The sequence below is a fragment of the Equus przewalskii genome, chromosome 23 (genome assembly GCF_037783145.1).
Source record: "Equus przewalskii isolate Varuska chromosome 23, EquPr2, whole genome shotgun sequence".
Lineage (NCBI taxonomy): Eukaryota > Metazoa > Chordata > Mammalia > Perissodactyla > Equidae > Equus > Equus przewalskii.
This window is the reverse complement of record NC_091853.1, coordinates 10414673-10436843: the sequence shown is the minus strand read 5'-3', so window position 1 is coordinate 10436843 and position 22171 is coordinate 10414673. Positions and strand designations below refer to the sequence as shown.

The 22171-nt window shown below is 35.7% G+C and overlaps 1 protein-coding gene across 11 annotated transcripts in view; it reads left to right on the top strand.

The window, feature by feature from the left end:
• COP1 (COP1 E3 ubiquitin ligase) overlaps positions 1 to 22171 on the top strand; it is a 239403-nt gene that overhangs the window by 66380 nt on the left and 150852 nt on the right. For all 11 annotated transcript variants that reach the window (XM_070591348.1, XM_070591346.1, XM_070591347.1 and 8 more), the window contains 3 exons: positions 8137 to 8196; positions 10391 to 10467; positions 21787 to 21844. In XM_070591348.1, the coding sequence (XP_070447449.1) occupies positions 8137 to 8196; positions 10391 to 10467; positions 21787 to 21844 (195 nt within the window). The remainder of the gene's footprint in view (positions 1 to 8136; positions 8197 to 10390; positions 10468 to 21786; positions 21845 to 22171) is intronic.

Sequence of the window (22171 nt, the reverse complement as noted above, 5' to 3'; positions counted from 1 at the left end):
AAAATATAGACTGACCAGGAGGGAAACTACTACTTTGGAATTTATTTTCCTAAGATTAACATTCAGACTTTGAAAATTAACTTTATGATTTCATACGTAACTTTTAATTGGGATTGTGATGAGTCTTGGTTTAGACATTGATATATACCAATCAAAGAAGTTAAACTGCTTTTCAGATTTAACATACTACTTATTTACATCAGTGTCACATCTCACTGCTATTCAGGGCTATTAGAATCCTACATTTAATTTTCGTTTTTTATTTTTTTCCTACTGACTTTCTTTTGAATATTATGAACAGGAATGTGCAAGGCACATAGAAGATATTTGCATAAATTATTTATTGCTGTGTAGCAGATTTCCTCAAATTTAATGGCTTAAAACATCAAACATTTGCTATCTTGGGTCAGGAATATTGGTGCAGCACACCTGAGTGCCTTGGTTCAAGGTGTATCGCCAAGCTACACTTGAGGTGTTGGCTAGGGCAGCAGTTATCTCAAGGTTCAACTGGGATAGGAAGCCTTCCAAGTTCACTTGCGAGCTGTTGGAAAGGGACCAATTTCTTGCCTCATGGGCTTCTCCTTAAGATAACTTCCTATGTGGCACAATGGCTTCCCTTAGAGAGGGCAAGTGAGAAAGTAAGAGAGGGTTTTGAAGACAGCAATCACATACCTGTTGTAACTTAATTTTGGAAGTGACATCCCAACACATGTGCTGCTTTCTCTTTCTTAGAAATAAATCATTAGGTCCAGCCTGCACAAAGAGAGGGAATCACACAAGGATGTGAATACTAAGAGGTGAGGATCTTTGGAGGCTATCTTAAAGCCTGCCTACCACAGCATTTAATGAATGTGTATATTTAAATGAACACGTTATTCTTTCTTCCTGGTCAGATTAAACAAAAGGGCTTTGGATTCCATATAAAAACCAGTCTCATCTGTGTAAATTTGTACCAGTATTTGAATAATTACTTTATATTTCGTTTGATTTAATTTTAAAGTATACTCCTGGATATTTGTGGTACCTGTTTAATTTACTGTAATAGGGCAGTTTTGATGAGTCTTGGTTTCATTTGGAATTTTAATGAATTGAATTTTGCAATGTTTTTGTGTGAGATAAAACACAGAAAAGTCCATTGAACTAATTTACAGTTTAAAGAATCACAGTAGAGTGGCTGACCACGTAACCACCGTCCTTACTAAACAATAGATGATTGCTAGGACCCCCGCATCTCCCTGCTGACCCTTTCCAGATTATAGCCTTCTCCCTTGCCTATTAGGTAGTCAGTATTCTGGTATGTATGGTAATCACTTCCTTGTTTTTCTCTATTGTTTTAATGCCCAAGTATTTGTAAGTTTTTCTTTTTTTGAACCTATATAAATGCACTTCTGCAGTACGTAGTGGTGTTGTCTTCTTTGGCTCAGTGTTAAGATTCATTGATGTTGTATATGGCTGTAGTTGAATCATTGTTGTTGTTGTATGGTATTCTATGAAATAAGTATAACCCACTTTTGTTGTTGATGGACTTTTTAGATTTTTTCAGTTTTCGGCTTTTCGCAAACAATGCTACTATACATGTATCCAGGTATATATTAGTATATATATCTATATGGTATGTATGTAGAAGTGGAATTGATGAGTCATAGGATATGTATATCTTTAAATTTAATAGATAAAGCCACACTGTTTTCCGAAGTAGTTGTGTTAGTTACTCTTCCTACAGGCATTCTGTGAGTGCATGTTCCTCTTGCACTGTATTCTTGCTGGTACTTGGCATCGATAGACATTTTCTGGTTTAGCTGATCTTGGGGTGTATATGCTCTCTGTGGTTTTAATTTACATTTCCGTGATGACTAGTGAGATTGAGCACCTGCTACTATGTTTATTGGCCATTTGGATTCTTATGTATGTGTGAAGTACTTGCTTAAGACTTTTTGCATCTTTTCTATTTAGTTGATTTTCTTAATGGTTTGTTGTTTATATAATCTAGATAAAAATTCTTAGTTCTGTCTGTCTCTGTCTTTCTCTCTCTCTATTGCAAGTGTTTTCCCTCTCTAATTGGGCTGCTTTTTTCATTATCTTGATGTCACTTGATGAGTAGAAGTTTCTGTCTTTAATAGAATGAAATTTATTAATCTTTCCTGTTATGATTAGAGCCTTTTTGTGTCAGGTAAAGAATTCTCCACCAGAGGTCATGAAGACATTTTGCTATATTATCTGCTTGAAGCTTTATTCTTTTATCTTTCATATTCTATAATCTATTTGGTATTTTATTATTGTGTATAATGTGAGGGATAAGGAACTTTGATATCCAGTTGTTCAAGCATCCTTAATTTAAAAGTCCATCCTTTCCCCATTGCTCTGAAGTACCACTTTTGTCATCTATCATGTGAGCACATAGGTATGAGTCTGTTTCTTACGCTCTCTTTCTATTCCACTGGTCTATTTGTCTATCTTTTTGGCAGTACCACACTGTATTAAATATAGAACTTTAAGTTACTGTTCTTCCTTAGGAAAGTCTCAGCTATTCATGGCTTTTTGTATTTCAGTCTAAATTTTAGAACCAGCTGGTACATTTCCATGGTAAACCTGCTGTGATTTTTATTGGAATTACTTTGACTCAGTACATCAATTTGGGAGACTGTCTTTACAATATTGAGTCTTCTAACCCATGAACATGGTATTTCTCTCTCTATATTTAGGTTCTTAAGGATGTTCTTCAAAATTTTGGTATTTTTTAGTGTATTTGTTCTTATACATCTGTACTTCAGAGTTGTTCTTAAGTCTTCAATCATTTTTTGTGCTATTGTAAATGATGTCTATATCTTTAATTTCAGTTTGTTGCTGGTATATAGAAATACAGTTGATTTTTACATATACTTTTTTTTTCATATCCAGCAACCTTATTAAACTCTCTTTAATTCTAATAATTTGTAGATATTTTTTCCTGTGTACACATCATCATCTGCAAGTAATAACAGTTTAGTTTCTTTCTTTATGATCTTTATATCTTTTATTTATTTTTCTTGTCTTACTCTGCTGGCTAGGACATCCGGTACAATGATGAATAGAAGTGGTGATAGCGGGGCATCCTAGTCTTGGTGCTGATCTCAAAGCGAAAGCTTTCGGCGTGTCACCATTTAGGTATGATGTTTTTTGTAGGTTTTTTGTAGGTACTTTTTATTATTCAAGGAAATAAATTTCTATTCTCAGATTCCTAAGAGGACTTTTTTCTTTAGTCGGGAATGTGAGTTGAGTATTCTCCAAAATTTTTGTGCATCTGAGATGATACGAATTTTTCATTCTGTTAATGTGAATAATTACGTTTGTTTAACATTAAAAAGTCAGTCAACTTTGCACTTAGGGTGACCAACTGTTCTGATTTGCCCAGGAATAACCTAGTCTTATCACTGCACAGTCAGCATTCTAGGAAACCCCACTAGTACAGTTGCTTGCCCTACTTGCATGCCTTATGTAAACTAAACTTGGTCATCATGTATATCCTCTTCTATATTATTTGCTTTGCTGATACTCTGTTTAGAATTTTTGCATCTGTGTTCATTAGTGAAACTGTTTTATAATTTTTTTTCTTATCCCAACCTTGTTCAGTTTTGCTGTAAAGATTGTTTTATCAGATGAGTTGGGGAATGTCCCATCTTTTTCCCTTTTCTGGGAGCATTTGTGTTGTCTAGGAAGGATGTCTTTGGTGAATATTTAAATATCTTACTGGAGAAGCTATCTGTACCTGTTGTTTGTTTGCAGAAAGTTTTAAACTATTGATTCACTTACTTCAATAGTTATATCCTTATTCAGGTTTTTGTTTTAGATATCACTTTTGATATGTCTACTTCTTCTAGACATTGTCTGTTTCATCTAAATTTTCAAATTTATTGGTATAATATTTAATTTTTAATGCCCCCAGAATTTTTAGTGATATCTTTTATTCCTGACTCTTCTTATTGGTGCTGTGCCTTTTTTTCTTGATCAGTTCTTGCCAGGGATGTATCAATTTTATGAGTCTTATTTAAAAACCAACTTTTGGCTTTGTTTATGTTCTCTACTTTATTTTTGTTTTCTATTTTAATAATTTATACTCTGTATAATTTCTGTCCTTCACCTTTCTTTGGTTTTAATTTGTTAACTCGGATGTACATATTACTGTGCAAACTGTTTTTTCTAATATAGGCATTTAAGGCTGTAATTTTTCTTTTAGCTGCATCTAATGATTTTGGTACGGTATTTTGTTTGTTATTTATTAGTTCAAAATAGTTTCTAATTTTCCTTACAGTTTTTCTTAGGCCTGTGGGTTATTTAGAATTGAACTACTTGGACATGGGTATTTTCATGTCTTTATGTTATGGATTTCTGCTATGGTTGCATTATTATTAGAAAATACTTTTTGGTTTTATTCTTTTGAGTATGATATTTGTACTATCACCTGGTAGTTAGTTAAATTTTGAAATGTTCATGCTTGAAAAAGTGTTTTCTGCAGTGGTGTGGTGCAGTGTAAAGTTGGTTAAATGTACGGTGAGAATTTTCTGCATCCTTGGTGAGTCTTTGTTTCCTTGTTATATCAATTACTGAGTCATTATGTTTGAAGCATTGAAGGAAGTTGAGGGAAGTTTGCCTTCCTTCAAGGGGAAGGAAGGCAATATACATGGAGATGGAAATGCAAATGGGCCAGCTATAGACTATGTGACCTGAGAGATACATTTTACATTACATTACAGTTATCTTATGGTATTAGCTCCTTCCTGGAACAGGCCCTTCTATTTTAAATTCTTTTAGGCAGTTAGGGAGGAGGACAAGCTTTTTTCAGTCTTTTATTCTTGAAAATAATCAAGCCAAAGAGGCACATTTTGGGGTGGCCAATTGTGATCCCCCACATAGGACATTAGAGTTTAATATTTTTGGGATATCAGGTGGTATTAGAATTTTTTTCTGGCATTTCAAGTTCAAAAGTGGAATGAAAATTATTAATTTGATGTTAATTATGTATTATGTGTCACACAAGTGATATTGGCTATCTCTGGATGTTGATATTACAGATGATTACGTTTATCTTTCCCTTTTTTTTTGTTTTTGGTGAGGAAGATTTGTCTGAGCCAACATCCATTGCCAGTCTTTGTCGTCTTTTTCTTTTTGCTTGAGGAAGATTTGTCTGAGCCAACATCCATTGCCAGTCGTTGTCGTCTTTTTCTTTTTGCTTGAGGAAGATTAGCCCTGAGCTAACATCTGTGCCAGTCTTCCCCTATCTTTTGTATGTGGGACCCACCAAAGCATGGCCGACGAGTGCAGTACGTCTGCGCCCCAGATCTGAACTTACGAACCCAGGCCGCCAAAGCAGAACATGTGTAACTTTAACCACTTGGCCATGGGGCTGCCCCTCATCTTTCTTTTTAAGTGTATTTTTTTAAAGCAGTCATACTAAAGATCTGTCAGCATTTGTTTAAATAAGGATTTCAAGAGTGAAGATTTTATTTATTTATTTTTTTTTAAGGAAGATTAGCCCTGAGCTAACTGCTGCCAATCCTCCTCTTTTTGCTGAGGAAGACTGGCCCTGAGCTAACATCCATGCCCATCTTCCTCTACTTTATATGTGGGCCACCTACCACAGCATGGGGTGCCAAGCGGTGCCACGTCTGCACCCGGGATCTGAACTGGTGAACCCCGGTCTGCTGAAGTGGAACGTGCACACCTAAGCGCTGCGCCACCGGGCTGGCCCCCAAGAGTGAAGCATTGTTTTTTTTTTTTTAAAGATTTTGTTTTTTCCTTTTTCTCCCCAAAGCCCCCCAGTACATAGTTGTGTATTCTTCGTTGTGGGTTCTTCTAGTTGTGGCATGTGGGACGCTGCCTCAGCGTGGTCTGATGAGCAGTGCCATGTCCGCGCCCAGGATTCGAACTAACGAAACACTGGGCCGCCTGCTGCGGAGCGCGCGAACTTAACCACTCGGCCACGGGGCCAGCCCCCCAAGAGTGAAGCATTTTAAGTAATTAAATGAAAAAGGTTAAGGGATGACCATGGGATGCTTTGCTAAATTAGAGGTTGAGATTACTGGAGTTGAAAATGTGTGTGAACCAAAAGACAAAAGGCTTCAGTGTTGGTGGGAAGCAATTAGGATGTTTATCAATGGCTGAGATCAGTAAAGAGAGACGTGGCTGCTTGGATTGAGCCAGACCAGAGTGGTTCTTATGTGAGAGTGGAAGACTAATGATTAGAAATGGTCATGGAATACAGTACAAGTGGTCAGTTCCCACCTAGTCCTGAGAAGCCTGGTGCATGAGAGAATTTTGACCAGCTTTTATTTGAAAGCGTTCCAAGACAGACTGTCTTTGAGGAAGAGCAGGGTTTCAGTGTTAAGGTTAGGAGTACCGTGAAAAGTGTTCAGGTGTAGGAAAGATTTCTGTGATAGTGTGCTCTCCCCTTCTTGATAGTTAATGCAGGGCTTGCTCCATCTTCCTTTGCCAATCTCTTAAACATTGGCATTCCCTACTCTCCAGGTTTTTTTCCTTATCTCTTCTGACTATACTGGTTGGTATTGGGTATTTTCATTCATTATCATAGCTTCAAATTTGTTATTTCCCTTTCTCATAGCTGTTATGCCTTTGTACATATTATTATTTATCCTGCTTATTCTGTCTTTCCCTACTGTTTTCCACCTGGCACAATTCTATTAGTCCTTCAAGGCTCAACCTTTCATTTAGTTTCAGATCTAATTTCAGTTATCCAGTTGCCTCTGCTATCCTGCTGAGTTTTCCATCTAGGTTAGGAGCAATCTATGTTCCCTAAATTCTGTGTGCAGACCATCATCCTAATGCTTACTGTGATATTTCAACCGTTGGCTTACTTGTTTTGCGTTTCCCCTAAACTGAGTTCCTTGAGGGCAAGGGCTATAGTTTTCTAGATCCTATTTTCAGTATTTTGCAAAATGCTTAGGATTGCTAAGTATTTGAATTAGTAAATTATTAATTGTATTATCTACTTTGCATGTATTCCCACAGAAGAGAAGATGCTGATGTTAATAAATCTTAAAAGTCTATTATCCTTACCAGTCATTAAAGAAATGAAAGTTAAATAATGAGGTACTGCTTTCAAGAAGTAGTATAGCTTAGGTGGTTAACAGCATGACTTCTGGAGCAAGAAGGCTGCTTTGATTTGAACTCAAGTTCTGCCACTTACATGCTCAATGATCTTGGGCAAGTCATTTAATCTTTCTGTGCTTCATTTTCCTAATGTTTAATTGACCTGTTTCACATCTGATGATAAGTATTACATAAGTATTCATTATTGTTTTACATTTTAAAAATTGGTTCAATATATTTGGGTTAGATTAAGGTAGTCTTATGTATGCTGGTGATAGAAATTTAACTTTGTATAGTGTTTCTGAAAAGCAGTTTTGTTTTATATAGTGAAGAGTTTCTAACTCTATTTCTTTTGATCGAATAATTTCATTTTTAATAATCTCTTAATAAAATTTGAAGTACAGACTCATATGTTCCAGAATTACTTATAATAGTTTGCAAACAACTTAAATCTCTATTGAAAGGGGAATGGTTAAATATATTATTGAATATGATTCCACAATAAAAATGTTTGCATTTTAATGGCATGGGAAAAGGTTATGATGTAGCAGATATCAAAGAGAAAACATTATCTTAAATATGTTTTTAAAAATGCTTAAGAAGGAAGTGTTAAGATCCTAACCCGTGATTGCTTTTGAGTGGTGGGATTTAACGTCTGTGAGACTAATTTTTATTTTTAAAATGGGATGAACAACTGACATGCTGACATTAATTGCTGACAGTTAAATGAGGTAATTTGAAAGACAAGTTCTTTGGGTGTCTTGTATGTTTATTAGGTCACCTTGTAATTATTGTTCGTCTTTCATATGTTTATTGTGAAGTCGATCCTTGTATTAAAGAAGGACAATATTGTATTTTCTTAAATATTAAGTCTCTACATTTATATTTTAACATGGGGACTTCCAACTCTTTTTGTGTGCAGGTTTTCATCCCTACAATTTGTCAATAGTGCCCAGTTTCCTAGAAATCATTTTCCAAATGTAAAGTTATTTTATGATCCTGGTGATGCCAGTGTGGTTTGGTTTAAGCTTTTTCTTTTTCTTTTATCTACAGCAGCTGGAACAAATCCAGAAGGAGCTAAGTGTCTTGGAAGAGGATATTAAAAGAGTGGAAGTAAGATATCAGGAATTTCTCATCTGTACCAGTTTTTCAATTTCATGAAATTGTCACTTTTCCTTTAAATTGCTACATTATATTTATGGGATTGGTCTTTTTATGTAGAAAGTGACAGATGTTACTTTGGTTTTAATTGAGAGTACATTTTTGTAGAAAAAGCTATCCGAACAGTTTCTTAATGATAAAATGCATTCTAAATTTGTTTTCACAGTGTTTTATTGCCATAATTATTCTTAGGTAGATTGAAAAAAAAAATCATTCAGTTTTCTTGGTGTGCTTTCATATTAACTTAAATCAACTCCCACAAAACCCTCAATTATTACTATAAAAGTGATGTGTCACAATGTTGTTGTTTTATTAAGTAGATAAGTGTTTACATATCTTCTGTGCAGTCCTAGGTGCTAAGGTTAATTTAAAAGGAAATATGAGAATACATTACTAATTAGCTAGGAATTTATAATATAATATAGTTTACTTATAGAAATCCATTGGAGAATCTTTGAGAGGCTCATAGGCTACTGTGGTGGGAGGTTATTGTCTTCAGCTATATTTAATTTATGTTTTTTTTAAATTATTCACGTTATAATTTTCTTTTGCTGATAACATAGAACATGTTAAATGGTCCTGAGTTTAATATTCAGTGGAAATTCAGTATCCCATGTGGCATTCCTGACTTGTTACTGCCATGTTTATGCCCCTTACTGGGCTGTGTGATTGAGCTGAGCTTGGGTTAGTCAGAATCATTCTGCTTGATTATGTATCTTTAGTGACGTTTAAAATTTTGCTGTTTTTTCATTAATCAAAATGTAGAACATAAAAAAGAGGCCAGGTTGTTAGTATGATTCAGAGGCATAATTTATGCAATAATGGTTGATTAGGTGGCCTTTTTCTCTAGGTTAATGATCAAAAGTTAGAATTTAAGTCATTATTAAATAAAGCTAATATTTGAATCAAGATGAAATGTTACTTTTCTTACTATTTGCAGAGGGTGTTTTTTTTGTTCATTTGTTTGTTTGTTTTAAGATTTTATTTTTCTCCTTTTTTCTCCCCAAAGCCCCCCGGTACATAGTTGTGTATTTCGTTGTGGGTCCTTCTAGTTGTGGCATGTGGAATGCTGCCTCAGCGTGGTCTGATGAGCAGTGCCATGTCCGTGCCCAGGATTCGAACCAACGAAACACTGGGCCGCCTGCAGCGGAGCGCGTGAACTTAACCACTCGGCCACGGGGCCAGCCCCTGCAGAGGGTATTTTTAAAGCAGAGACTGGCCTATCCTGTTGTTCTGTACTTTAGAGAATTGAACCTAATGATTCAGTAACCATACTGTCATATTTATCTTAATATTTATTAGTAGGTTCTTACCTGGATTAGTGATTAGCTAGTTCACTGTTCTCATAGTGTACTGTACATCTCATTTAAAATACTTATGTTTGTCTTTTTCTGTGTTGGTGGCTTTATTAGTGATGAAAAAATTTATTAAAGAGTTTTTTCTTTTTTTTTTTTTGTTTTTTTAAAGATTTTATTTTTTTCCTTTTTCTCCCCAAAGCCCCCCCCCCGGTACATAGTTGTGTATTCTTCGTTGTGGGTTCTTCTAGTTCTGGCATGTGGGACGCTGCCTCAGCGTGGTCTGATGAGCAGTGCCATGTCCGCACCCAGGATTCGAACTAACGAAACACTGGGCCGCCTACAGCAGAGCGCACGAACTTAACCACTCGGCCATGGGGCCAGCCCCTAAAGAGTTTTTTCTTTTAAAGATTTTATTTTTCCTTTTTCTCCCTAAAGCCCCCTGGTACATAGTTGTATATTTTTAGCTGTGGGTCCTTCTAGTTGTGACATGTGGGATGCCGCCTCAGCATGGCCTGACGAGTGGTGCCATGTCTGCGCCCAGGATCCGAACCAGCAAAACCCTGGGCTGCCACAGCGGAGTGCGCGAACTTAACCACTCAGCCATGGGGCTGGCCCCATTAAAGAGTTTTTAGTTCTTTAAGAATATGTACCATAGAAAAGACTTATCTCTAAACTTTTTCGATATCCTTTTGTACTCTGGAGAAGAAGCCTTAAGGAATTTGGATGTTGAGACAAAAAAGGACTGATAAAAATCTGGGACTGGAAAGGAATATAATATCATATCTCATCTTGACTTATGTGTCTTCTGTTTGGAGTACCTACTATAACTCAAAAAATTGTGTTTTCAGGAAATGAGTGGCTTATACTCTCCTGTCAGTGAGGATAGCACAGTGCCTCAATTTGAAGCTCCTTCTCCATCACACAGGTACAAAGCTCCAAACTTGTAATTGCTTATGATTTGTGTTACAAAGTACACTTAAGGTACTAGTCCTTAGTACCTTAGTAGGGAGCCTTTTCCATGTAATGTACAAAACCCCTAAGAAATTACTTTTGATCATGATCTAGAAATAAGATTCACATAGCCCGTCTGTTTTCTTAATGCTTTAATTTTCATGCCAGAAACAGTCATTGAGTAGAATATTGTAATATTGTGAATTCACTGTTGGATTAAAAGTTTGTTGGATTTCTTGAAATAATGATAGCTTTAAATATCTCATGAATTAAAATCAGATGACATTAAAAATCTATACTTTGAGAACATGAAATGGTAATATTAGGGAAAAATTTGTTCAAGTAAAACCTTGGGTTTTTCCCATAATTTGTTGAATTTTCTTGGGCAGATTGCTTTCCCAGATTTAAAATGAGGGCATCAGATAGATCTGTTAGTTGAGATCTCCCTGGTGTCTTCTTGTGACTCCCTGTTAGTAATTTAATTAAGTCTTCCCTTCTCTCTGCTGTGTTAGAGCAGGGATTACATTTGTCTTGCTCACAACTGTTTGCTGAGGTTTTAGAGTAGTAGTAGTGACTGACCTCATTCAGTAAGTATTTGTGAAATAGAGTGAATGTCTGTGGTCTCTTCTAAAGTTCTATTTGATGAAATATGTACTACCTAAAATTTGAATTTGAACTTTTTTGCTTGAATTCTTCAAAGAAAGAGCAGTTTTGTTTTTAATTTGCTAATCTATTTAGGATAATGGTCCAGTGGAAACTTTTCAAACAAATAGTTTTAGGATAATGTGGATTATCAGGCTGTCTAATGCCAGTACAAGAGATTACAGCACCCTCAGAACCTGTGTCAGTTCAGAAAAGCAGCTGTGGATCTAGTTTGGTAGCATATGTGGGGAAAGGAGCGATGGGGGATGTTCTAGTTCAAGAGCAGTCTTGGGATGTTTGATATTTTTCCCATTAACCATTTTATGGAGAATTCTCGTGAGTTCTAGTGATTCTGGGGTCACGTTAGCTGTGTAATTCAGCTTGTTTTCCTCCATATTTTCTTTTAACACACTTGGGAATGACTCACTCTCAGGGATGTGGTTATCTCTGAGTTTAACATTTACTTCCTGATATACGTGGGATCTTTGTCACTGGAATATTTATTATGTGAATGCATGCAGGCAAGCGAAAGTTGTCATCTCACAAGATATTTGCTAATAAACTGATAATTCCCATTGTCATATCCCTCTCTGTTTAGTAGTAGCATTTCTATCTACTGTGTCCAAGTTTTTTTTTTTTTTTTTTTTTTTAGGTTGGCACCTGAGCTAACATCTGTTGCCAAACTTCTTTTTTTTTCCCCCTCCTCTTCTTCTCTCCAAAGCCCCCCAGTACATAGTCGTATATTCTAGTTGTGAGTGCCTGTGGTTGTGCTATGTGGGACACTGCCTCAGCATGGCTTGACGAGCAGTGCCATGTGCGCACCCAGGATCTCAGCACCTGAAATCCTGGGCCGCTGAAGCGGAGCACGTGACTGTAACCACTTCGGGGCCGGCCCCCTGTGTCCAAGTTTTTGTTATTCAGTTTCTCACTGATGGCTTGTGTTAACATGTGACAGTATAGTATTATATCCATTTAACTGGCTCTGTTTATTGAATGCCTCTGATGTGTTTGGCACTGTTGTAGCTGTTGAATCCAGCTGGCAAAGTCCATGACCTTAGAGAGTCCCTTTTCAGGGAGTGTATTTGTGGAGGTTGGGGGAGATATTAAATAAGTAAATATATAATATAGTAGTAGTACATAACATGAAAATAGTACCTTAGGAAGAAAAAATAGGCATACTAGGGGTTTAGTTTGGATAGTCAGGCATCTCCAAGGATGTGACATTTAAGCTGATATATGAACGAAGTGAAGTGTAAATATAACAGAAAGTCATGGGAGAGTTTTAAGCAGGGTCTGATTTAGATTTTAAAATGTTTACTGAGGTTCCCATGTGAAGGATAGAAGAGACTATCCATGTTCCTCCCAGTCCCCTGCTGTTGAAGCCAGGAGGAAAGTTGGGAAGCATTGCAACAGTCCAGAAGAGAGGAGATGATGGCTTGGATTAGGATTTTATTGGCGGAAGAGACCAGAAGTGGTTGTATTGTAAGATAAAGTAGCAGATCTTGTAAAAGATTTAGGATTTCATGAAGTGTATGAAAACGTTGTTGGAGAATTGTTGGAATTTTATGTAAAGCTATCATCCAGTGATTTTCTGGCAGATAGATTGGCTGACAGTTGAAGGGAAAATAGGCAAACATGGTATTTTTTTCAAAAGAGTGCTTTTGTGTTTTCTTAAATAATTTGAATGTCACTTGAGGTTTGAGAGATATACTTGGGAAAAATGACGTAGCCCTTAAATACTGCTGACAAATGACCCTTAAGATTAAGATGTGAAATTAAAGGTGCTAGGAAGAATGTTATGTTATACTGTCCGTATTTGATTTTTCTTTATTTTTAAGAAGTATGTGGTTGCAATTATAATAACTTTTCTCCCCCACAATTATTAGCTTCATTATTTAAATTTCAGACAGTTTGTTTGTATTCCTGACGGTAACATTTTGGTCTCTCGCTCTCTCTTTTTTTTTTTTTTTTTTTTTGAGGAAGATTAGCCCTGAGCTAACATCTGTTGCCAATCCTCCTCTTTTTGCTGAGAAAGACTGGCCCTGAGCTAACATCTGTCCCCATCTTCCTCTACTTTATCTGTGGGACACCTACCATAGCATGGCGTGCCAAGCAGTGCCATGTCCATACCCGGGATCTGAACTGGCGAACCCCGGGCCGCTGAAGCAGAACGCGCACACTTAACCGCTGCGCCACTGGGCCGGCCCTGGTCTCTCTTTTAAACAGGTTTACTTTAAAAAGCCTTTTTGTAGATTCATGTATTTTTTTCTGTAATGAGGACTTTCTTTATATGCCAGGTCATTGAATCCCTTACCCAGATTCTGGGTTTATGATTAGATTGTGTATTTAAATGAAAAGAAAAACAAAGGCAAGCAACGGTATTCTTGCCTTCCTCGACTTCGTCTTCCATCTACTTTGATGAGCTGTAATTATCATATCTTGTTTGTTCTCTTCCTGCTGCCTTGTTTAGACCCTCAATATCACATGCAGTCTAGCAGTGATTTTTTAGCTGTCCTACAGTGTGTTGCCAGAAGTCTGATCATGTTTCTTTCCTGCTTAAAATCTTTCCATGGCTTTCCATTGCTTGTTAATTGGTTTAGATCTGACTTTTTGCATGACCTTCCATATTCACCTGTACCTTGCCTACTATTTTTGTGCTTTAGAATTAAATTTAACTCCCAAAACAGGATGTTAGGGCACCTTTGCTTAAGCTGTTCCTTTTGCCTGGAAACTTCTGGATTCATCTCTGAAGTAGCTTCTCCCCAAGGTTAGGTGTTTACAACATATCTTAAGAAATCTCTGCTATTCCTGCATTGAGGACTGCTTTTTTCTTTTAAAGATTTTATTTTTCGTTTTTCTCCCAAAGCCCCCCAGGACATAGTTGTGTATTTTTAGTTGTGGGTCCTTCCAGTTGTGGCATGTGGGACGCTGCCTCAGCATGGCTTGACGAGCCGTGCCATGTCCGTGCCCAGGATCCGAACCGGTGAAACCCTGGGCCACCAAAGCAGAGCATGTGAACCCAACTACTCGGCCATGGGGCTGGCCCCGCATTGAGGACTTTTGAATATAAATGATGTTTTGCTGTACTTTAATGAAGTTTATCTATGGTGTGGGAGAAGTCATTAAACCAGTTGATTATTTTATTGTTGAGAGTACAAGGGTTATTTGCCTTAACTCTGACCCTGTGCAAAGGAGTTGATGCCATAGGTGATGGAGGATACTGAAGAGTCATGGAAGTCAACATAAACCAGACAAAAAGAAACACAAACACAGAAAACAAACTTCCTTGGCAATAATGTAGAGGGAACTTTCATACATCTGTAACTTCTCATTGAATTGATAAGTAATAGAAATATAGCAAGTTATGAAAACCATTTTTGAAACAGTACAATTTCCTTTATTTAGAATATTTGAATAATTTGTTCTTCAGCCACTCATCCAGTTTGTAGAGTGTGTCAGGCATGTGTAAAACACTCTTTTAGGCACTGCGGATACAGCTGTGACTATGACAGACCCTAGAGTCCTGCTGTCATGGCTACATAGCCTTAGGATGGAAAATAAGTTATGCTGATAAATTAATTATTCTGCTTAAAATATGGTATAAGTAGACTTTCTGATTCCAAGAATTAAAATCATCAAAATACGTTTAACTCTAAAACCTTTAGTAATTATATTTGATTAGTAGGCATTTCAGGATTTTTAAAAAAACACCTTCGGGTTCTTGTTACAAACTATAATTGTCACTGCTTGATGATGATATTAACATCTATTCCAATTCTGAGATCTGAGATGTGACTAGGCCAAATTTCAGTGCGCTTGAGTCTCAACCAAGACTTTTGTTTGAAATGCGAATTTTTGAACCCTATCCTCAAATCTGATCATTAGGATTGGAGGTGGTCTCGTGATTCAAATGCAGCCCTGGGGGATCATACTTTAAAAATATGTAAACACTGATTTGGTAGATAGTGCATATGCCTGTATTACTGACACTTTTTTTTCTTTTTTTTTTGTGAGGAAGATTGACCCTGAGCTAACATCTGTTGCCAATCTTCCTCTTTTTGCTTGAGGAAGATTGTTGCCAAGCTAACATCTATGGCAACCTCCTTCTATTTTATGTGAGATGCTGCCACAGTGTGGTTTGATGAGTGGTGCTAGGCCCGGGCCTGGGTCTGAACCTGCAAACCCAGTGCTGCTGCAGTGGAGTGTGCAAACTTAACCACTACACCACTGGGCCTGCCCCATACTGACATGTTTTTAAATAAATCTCTATATCAGATATCATCAGATATACTTATTTTCTTTCTCATAAGAGAAAGCTCAAATATTCAGCACTAGAGTTTTATAACTATCTTTAGCTTCTTTTATCTTTTGGGGAGAAAAGGGTAAAGATTTCTATTTATTTTACTCTACTCTGTAAAATAACATATCCTTCTGTAATGTCTGAAAAACACCTCAACTCAAGTTTCTTGGCTTGGGAGAGCCGGAAAAGTTAAAATTAAGTCTCTAGGAAGAAAGCAAATTATTGGTATTTAGCAGCCATTCTCTGTTGATTCCTTTCATCTACTGTGATTAGATTCTCTTGCTTACGGCTTTTTACCCCTTCAGGTTAGAGTCATATGGGAAACTTTTCACTCCTTTGGTTATTATAGGTGTACCTTGATTCTGGGAGGTCAGGGATGGGAGAGACTGGGAATCGCAAAGCTATTTAGATTAGTAACCCTGGCTGAGATAGAAGGATAACTGAATATGAGTGTAAAACTTCATGGCTGTTACCATTTTCCATTTCTGCTAATTACTGTCTCTTGCCTACCCAAGTCCCAGCATATTATGCCCATTCGCCAGACCTTCTACCTTTGAATCTTTTGGTATTGTTTTTGGAATATTTCGTCTATTTTCTTTGCTTTTAAAGCCTTTTCCTGAGGCTATTTCAGATAACTGGGTTTTTGTAACACTGAGATTTATAGCAACTATATCATCCGAAATTAAAAGCTTCTCCTCTGTGAATTATAACTAAATTGTAGTCTGTTCCCACTCCTTGGAAAGTGATAGTAGAATGTACAATAGTCAGATACAGCACTTTGCCTAACTAACTGGGACTGTGACTAGTTTTGTTGGAAGCAGATCAGTCTTGTCAGTCTTATTCTTTTGAGTTCATTCTTTTCTGTTTTTGAAATTCTGCCAAGCAAGTTATTCAATTCTAAAGGCAGTAAAGTGGTAGATTCAGACTTGTTCCATCTTTCAGAAATTTCCATATTTGCTTTTTACATCTGCCAACACTAAGTTTCTCCCTTAGGAAACTCTTCTTACAAAGAAAACTTTAAAATGAGTTGCCCTTTTGCTTTTTTTTTTTTTTTTCCTACTTTAGGTATATTATGGAATTGCAGACATTTTAAAAGGCAGAATAAATATTAAGTTCATACAGTCCCCCATGCACTTATGTAGTCACAACCGTTCCTAACCATGTACAATAAAAAGGGGACAAAAGATGTCGTGGAACATTTTTTTTGGAGTTCTGAAATACGCTGATATCTTCTGTTCTTTGAAGAATAAATTGAATCTCTGTCTTTTTCCTGGAGACCATAGATACGCCCTCTGGAGCCCAATATTTTTATTATTGGACTAATCTTGCATTCCTCAAGTAAATCCAAACTGGTATGATGTATAGATTCCCATAACTTTTTTGGAAATCTTTGGTGGCCGAAGTGTTTTAGAATGTGATGTTCTCTCTACCCTCCCGCTCCCATCCCCACTTTTAGAAAGGTAATGCAGTCCATATGCCATACATTATTTAATACTGATGAAGGAGTGACAGTTCCACATCATCAAGCACGTTGATAATTCAACTTTGAAGCGTGAATGTTCATAGTTAGTGAGATAAATGGTATCAGAGTTTTTCAGGTCAGGTTCTACCTTCTAATAGGTTACAAAAAAAGTATTTGATTGTCAGAGTTTTGGGTTTTAAGAATTGAGGTCTTATGTAATCTTTTTGAGCCCAATATTTTTAAAAGCCAAATTATATATTGCTGAAAAGGCCATTGTAATCACCAATGTTTATTTATACAAATTTTGTTGTATAAAATTTGTCGTGAAATATCTTACTGAAATTCTTTCAAATACGAGTAGTAGTACTGTTTGTTTCTAAAGAGTCTGACATTGTATAAGAAAAGATTCTGTTAATTTTCAATTGGATTTTGCATCAAAATCAGGAAATTATTACTGTTCTAGAGGAGAATTGTGTTCGTTTGCAGAAGTTGTAACTGTCAGAATAACACAGCATTTGTGCATTAGGTAATGTTTTGTAATTATACATATTATCTCACGTAACCCGCAGGACAAATGCCATGTACTAGGTTTTTTTATCCTTTTCATCTTAGAGATGAGGAAATTGAGTCATAGAGATGCGGTAATTTGCCCAGCATCACACAGTTAGTGGCATAACTGGTACTCTGACACAGACATCCTTACTCTGGAGCCTCTTAGGAAGTGAAAGAGTTTTGGAAATCATCACAGAGTTGAGAATAAAACCTTGAAAAGAAGATAAATAGAAACTTTCAGTTCCAAAATTACAGGGCAGTGCTTCTTCAAGAAGAGAAAACATGTCACTTTGGCAGTCTTACGTGAGGATTCTGGAATTATGCTGCCTGGGTTTAACTGTCACCTCCACAACTCATTAGCACTTTGACCTTAGGCGAGTTTACTAACTTCTGTGCACCTCAGTTTTCTCATTTATAAAATAAGGATAATAATACCTGTCTTGACTGATGAAATGTGATAGTACATTTAAAGAAATGAGAATAATGCCTGTCACATAGTAAGCACTCCGTAGACGTTAGCTGCTGCTGTTTTTGCTGTTGGTAGATAGAGTGATCACATTGATTTTGTATGATTTGTTTGAATAGTTGTGTCAAGTGTTGAAGGGTATGTAGAATTAGAAAGGAAAAAATGAACCCAAAGACTGATTTCTAGTATCTCTTGAGGTGTTTCCAAATTGAGACCACAAGAATTTTGGTTCTTTAGTAAATGGGATTTACCTTTAATTTGACACTGAGTGCTTCAATTCTTATATAAACAATAACACAATATATTCTGTAGCAGAGAAAAAGCTCTGTGTTAGGGAACTGATAGAAAAGCATTATTTTGAGAAAAGTCATTTAGCTCTGATCTGTTTGTAATACTCAGGATTATTGCCTTGGTGGAAAGGGAGTAAAATAGTGACAAACTTTACTATTTTAAAAAATTAAAACCATGTTTGGTTTTAATCATTATTAAAATTTATAAGCCAGATGATTTTCAGGTTACGTGTTGCTTAGTATGTTTTATTTTGGGAAACTGGTTAAATTTTATGTAGAATACATAAGAGAGGAACAGTTTTTGGCTAAAGCCCCATATAGTGTGTTAAAATTAGAAGTTTATTTTTTCTGTCTTAAGTTTATACTAATGAAAAACAAATCAATGACAGCCGTTAGTCTAATTTCATGTGTGTACACAGCATTTTTTTTTTTTTTTGGTTATTCACTTCACTTATTTATTTAAAAAAACCTTATATTTATTTTCTGTATGTTAAGCCTTAAATGATCTCAATATGCTTTATTTTGCTGATATATTAAAAATTTCTGTGTAATTTAGCTAATGTTGTGTCTATTTATAATTTAAATATGAATAATCCTTTTTCAAATAAAAGTCCAATATAAAACTAGTCACCTATTATTTTTACCAAGAATGAACCACTGTTTTCTCTCTTACCTACCTATTTATTATAGATATAGCTTATATGCACAATTGACTTAAGTCTGTCTTTTAATTACAAAGTATATCTTTGCTCTTGGAAGCAAATAATTTAAGTGAGAGTAGTTGTGTGACATCTAGTTGCTTAACTGTGAATTTCCTTTGCAACTTGGATTAACAGCTGTATAGTTTTCATTTATGTTTTAAGGTAAGCTTCTTGTCACCAGCAAGAACATTAAGAATTTTTTTGTCGTCTTATTTTTCCCCATCTTGATTAAAGTGTATTTTTCCTAACTCAGTTTTAGTTACTACCTTGAAATTTTCCTCTTGCACTGGCCATTTTTTTTTATGTCTTTATTCAGTTTCTATAACTTTGTTGACATTTATTTGAGATAATTGATGATTCTCTTTCATATTTATAGGTTGCTATTTTTTTACTTTTCTCCTTAAGTTATGTCTGTGGAATGAGTTGGACTAATCCAGGGTTTCCCCACTCATCAGTTAGACAACATGATGTGCCTAGTGTGGTGGTTCACTGTAGACTCCTGAACCTGACTACATGGGTTTGAATCCTAACTCTGCTGTTTGCTAACTTTGGCCAAATAGATAATCTCTCAGTGCTTGAGTTTCCTCACTTGAGAAATGGGAGTGATGATGGTATCTACTTTAGAGTTATGAGGTTTAAATTATTTCAGCCAGTGCCTAGTGCATAGTAAATGCTTAAATGGTATTACTGTTGTTATTGTTGTTGTTACCATCTGGTGATTGTGGCTAAATCATTGTTAAGAAGTAGTATAGCATCAGAATCAAGAGGACCCAGCCCAGTCAGTGCTTTCTACTATTCTCTTCTAAACCTGTTACGTTACACACACACATAAAAAAACAGAATTAAAGGGTTTATTTTTCATATTTCTGTGCATTAATAAATTTTTCTTAGTGAATAAGATTAAGATCTAATGTAAAATAAATTTCAAACTTTGTAGTCATTATCGATAAAATACCATTTAAAACCTGTAATTTCAGTATCTTCAACAAATTGATGAGTATTTTTTTTAACATATATTTGAAATGTAGTGTTATCTCGCTATACACACTGATATATTCATATCATTGTTCAGGCTTACAGCCAAAGAAATCTGAATTAGAACACCATAAAAAAATCCTATCTAGAAATGGCTGTGTTCTGTTGACCTCTATGTGCAGCTACATAATTTTATTAATGTTTATACAAATGGTAGGGGATTGGATTTCCTTAGTAAAAGGAACACAGATTCTGAATGCCTGGCATGTCTTCATTTTCTTCATTCCTATTACTCCCTGGGTGGAGTATACTGAAAATACCGTGTGATCTTGTCATACCAGTGCATGATTTTGTGCAGGGAAGGTGAGCATTGGTTATACTTCATTGGAAGAAACCCATTACAGGATTATGTTCATTCTTTAATTTGTAGTGTAGTGCTTTGAAGGCTCTTTTTTGTATAACTGAGTCTTAGTATAGGAACAGTTAAGAACACGAGTTGAGACCTATTAATAGGTGTTGCTTTTTCTTTTAAGACTACTGTGAGAACAGTTCCATTTGATTTATTGTATTTTTGAAAACAAGAAGTTGTATGTTATTGACTGATTTTATTAGTAGAGGGTAAAATTTATTGAATGTTTACTCTTATGTGGCATTGTACTGAGAACTTAATACTTTGATTAAAATCTCATACATCTCTGAAGTGTCTTTCTCATTTAATAAATGGAGAACCTAGAGGCTGACTAAGATTAATAACTTGCCCAGAGTTATTTAGCTGCTAAGGGATGAAATTCAGATGCGCTCTGTGCTCTTAAGAGTGCCTCTCATGTTACAACCTTCAAGGTTATTTGAGTACTAAACAGTGATTTTGTGTATTTGTGAAGAGAGAACCGTTTTAATCAGTACGCTCAATTGCTTAAATTTCATTAGGGTAGACAAGAATATAAACATTTTTATAGTAGAGATAGGGAAGAAGAATTTTAAAAATGTAAACTTAGTTTAGCATGGTTGATATATATATATATTATGCCGTTTTCCGGGATTAATAGACCTCATAGGGTAATTTATTTTGTTTAAAGATGGGAAGGAGATAGGTGTGATGAAGTGATAAGATAGAAATGGTAAGATAGAACTAATAGGAAGAAAAAGGTAGTCGGGAATTCTAGAGGTTTTTCTAGAGTTAGGTGGGAGAATGTATAGAGGATATAACCAAATAAAAAGAATCTGTGCAGAATGCAGATTATGTTTGATCAGGCCAGAGAGAACTAGTATGTAAGTTTTGGGTTATGAAAGAAAGATTATTGGTATTTTATCATTTATTCCATTCCTTTGATAGTTTTCTTTCATATGAAATGATTATCATACATTTTGGAGCTAGAAGGGACTTTAGATAATCTAGAGAAGGCTAGTCCCCACATATCTCACTTTGCAGAGAAGGAAATGGAATGATTATAAGGTACTTGTCCAAGGCACATAGCTCTTTAGTGGCAAAGCATGTTGTGTTAACCATAGCTTTTGATTGCATGATTGTGCTCTTTTCCCAATACTCTGTCTTCTTTTCCTTAAATAGAGTTTCAAACAACTTATTAAACTTTCTGAAAACAAAATTGAAGCAAATACATCTATGTATACACCTGTCTTGTGATTATTCTCTATTGACATTCTTTCATGGTGTAAATATTTAAATTGGGGGGGGTGAAGGGGTAAATTGTTTAAATATTTGCTGATTTTTTTGTTTATGAGTTGTGCATTTATTTGATGTCTGATGAAATTATTGGCAGTAAATATTTTCTCTGCTTAGAAATGAGAAATACTGGACTTATATGTGATATGTTTCAGATGTACTTTTTCTGTTGCTATTATAAAATGTAAATACTGAAATCACATTTTTCTCTCTTCATTTTACAGTAGTATTATTGACTCTACAGAATACAGCCAACCTCCAGGTTTCAGTGGCAGTTCTCAGGTAAATGATCTATTTAACAGTATGTTTTAGTGGTACCATGAATATAATCACCAGAGCTGTAAGGTCATAGATTCATGAACTGGAATGTCTTGTCTAAAGACAGCTGTTTGGAATGCTGTAGCATTGATTAGGACTCGAATAGCTCTGGTGCATGATCAGCTATTTATTTGCTCATCAGTGGTGAGTTAAAGTTTTGTTTAATAGACTGGTAACATCAGACCTCAAGAAGAAAGAAGTACTGTAAGAGGAAATTCTGAATAATCGACATTGTTTCTGTCAGGGATAAAGTTATAATCTATTGATGAACTACCCGTCATTATGTTGAAA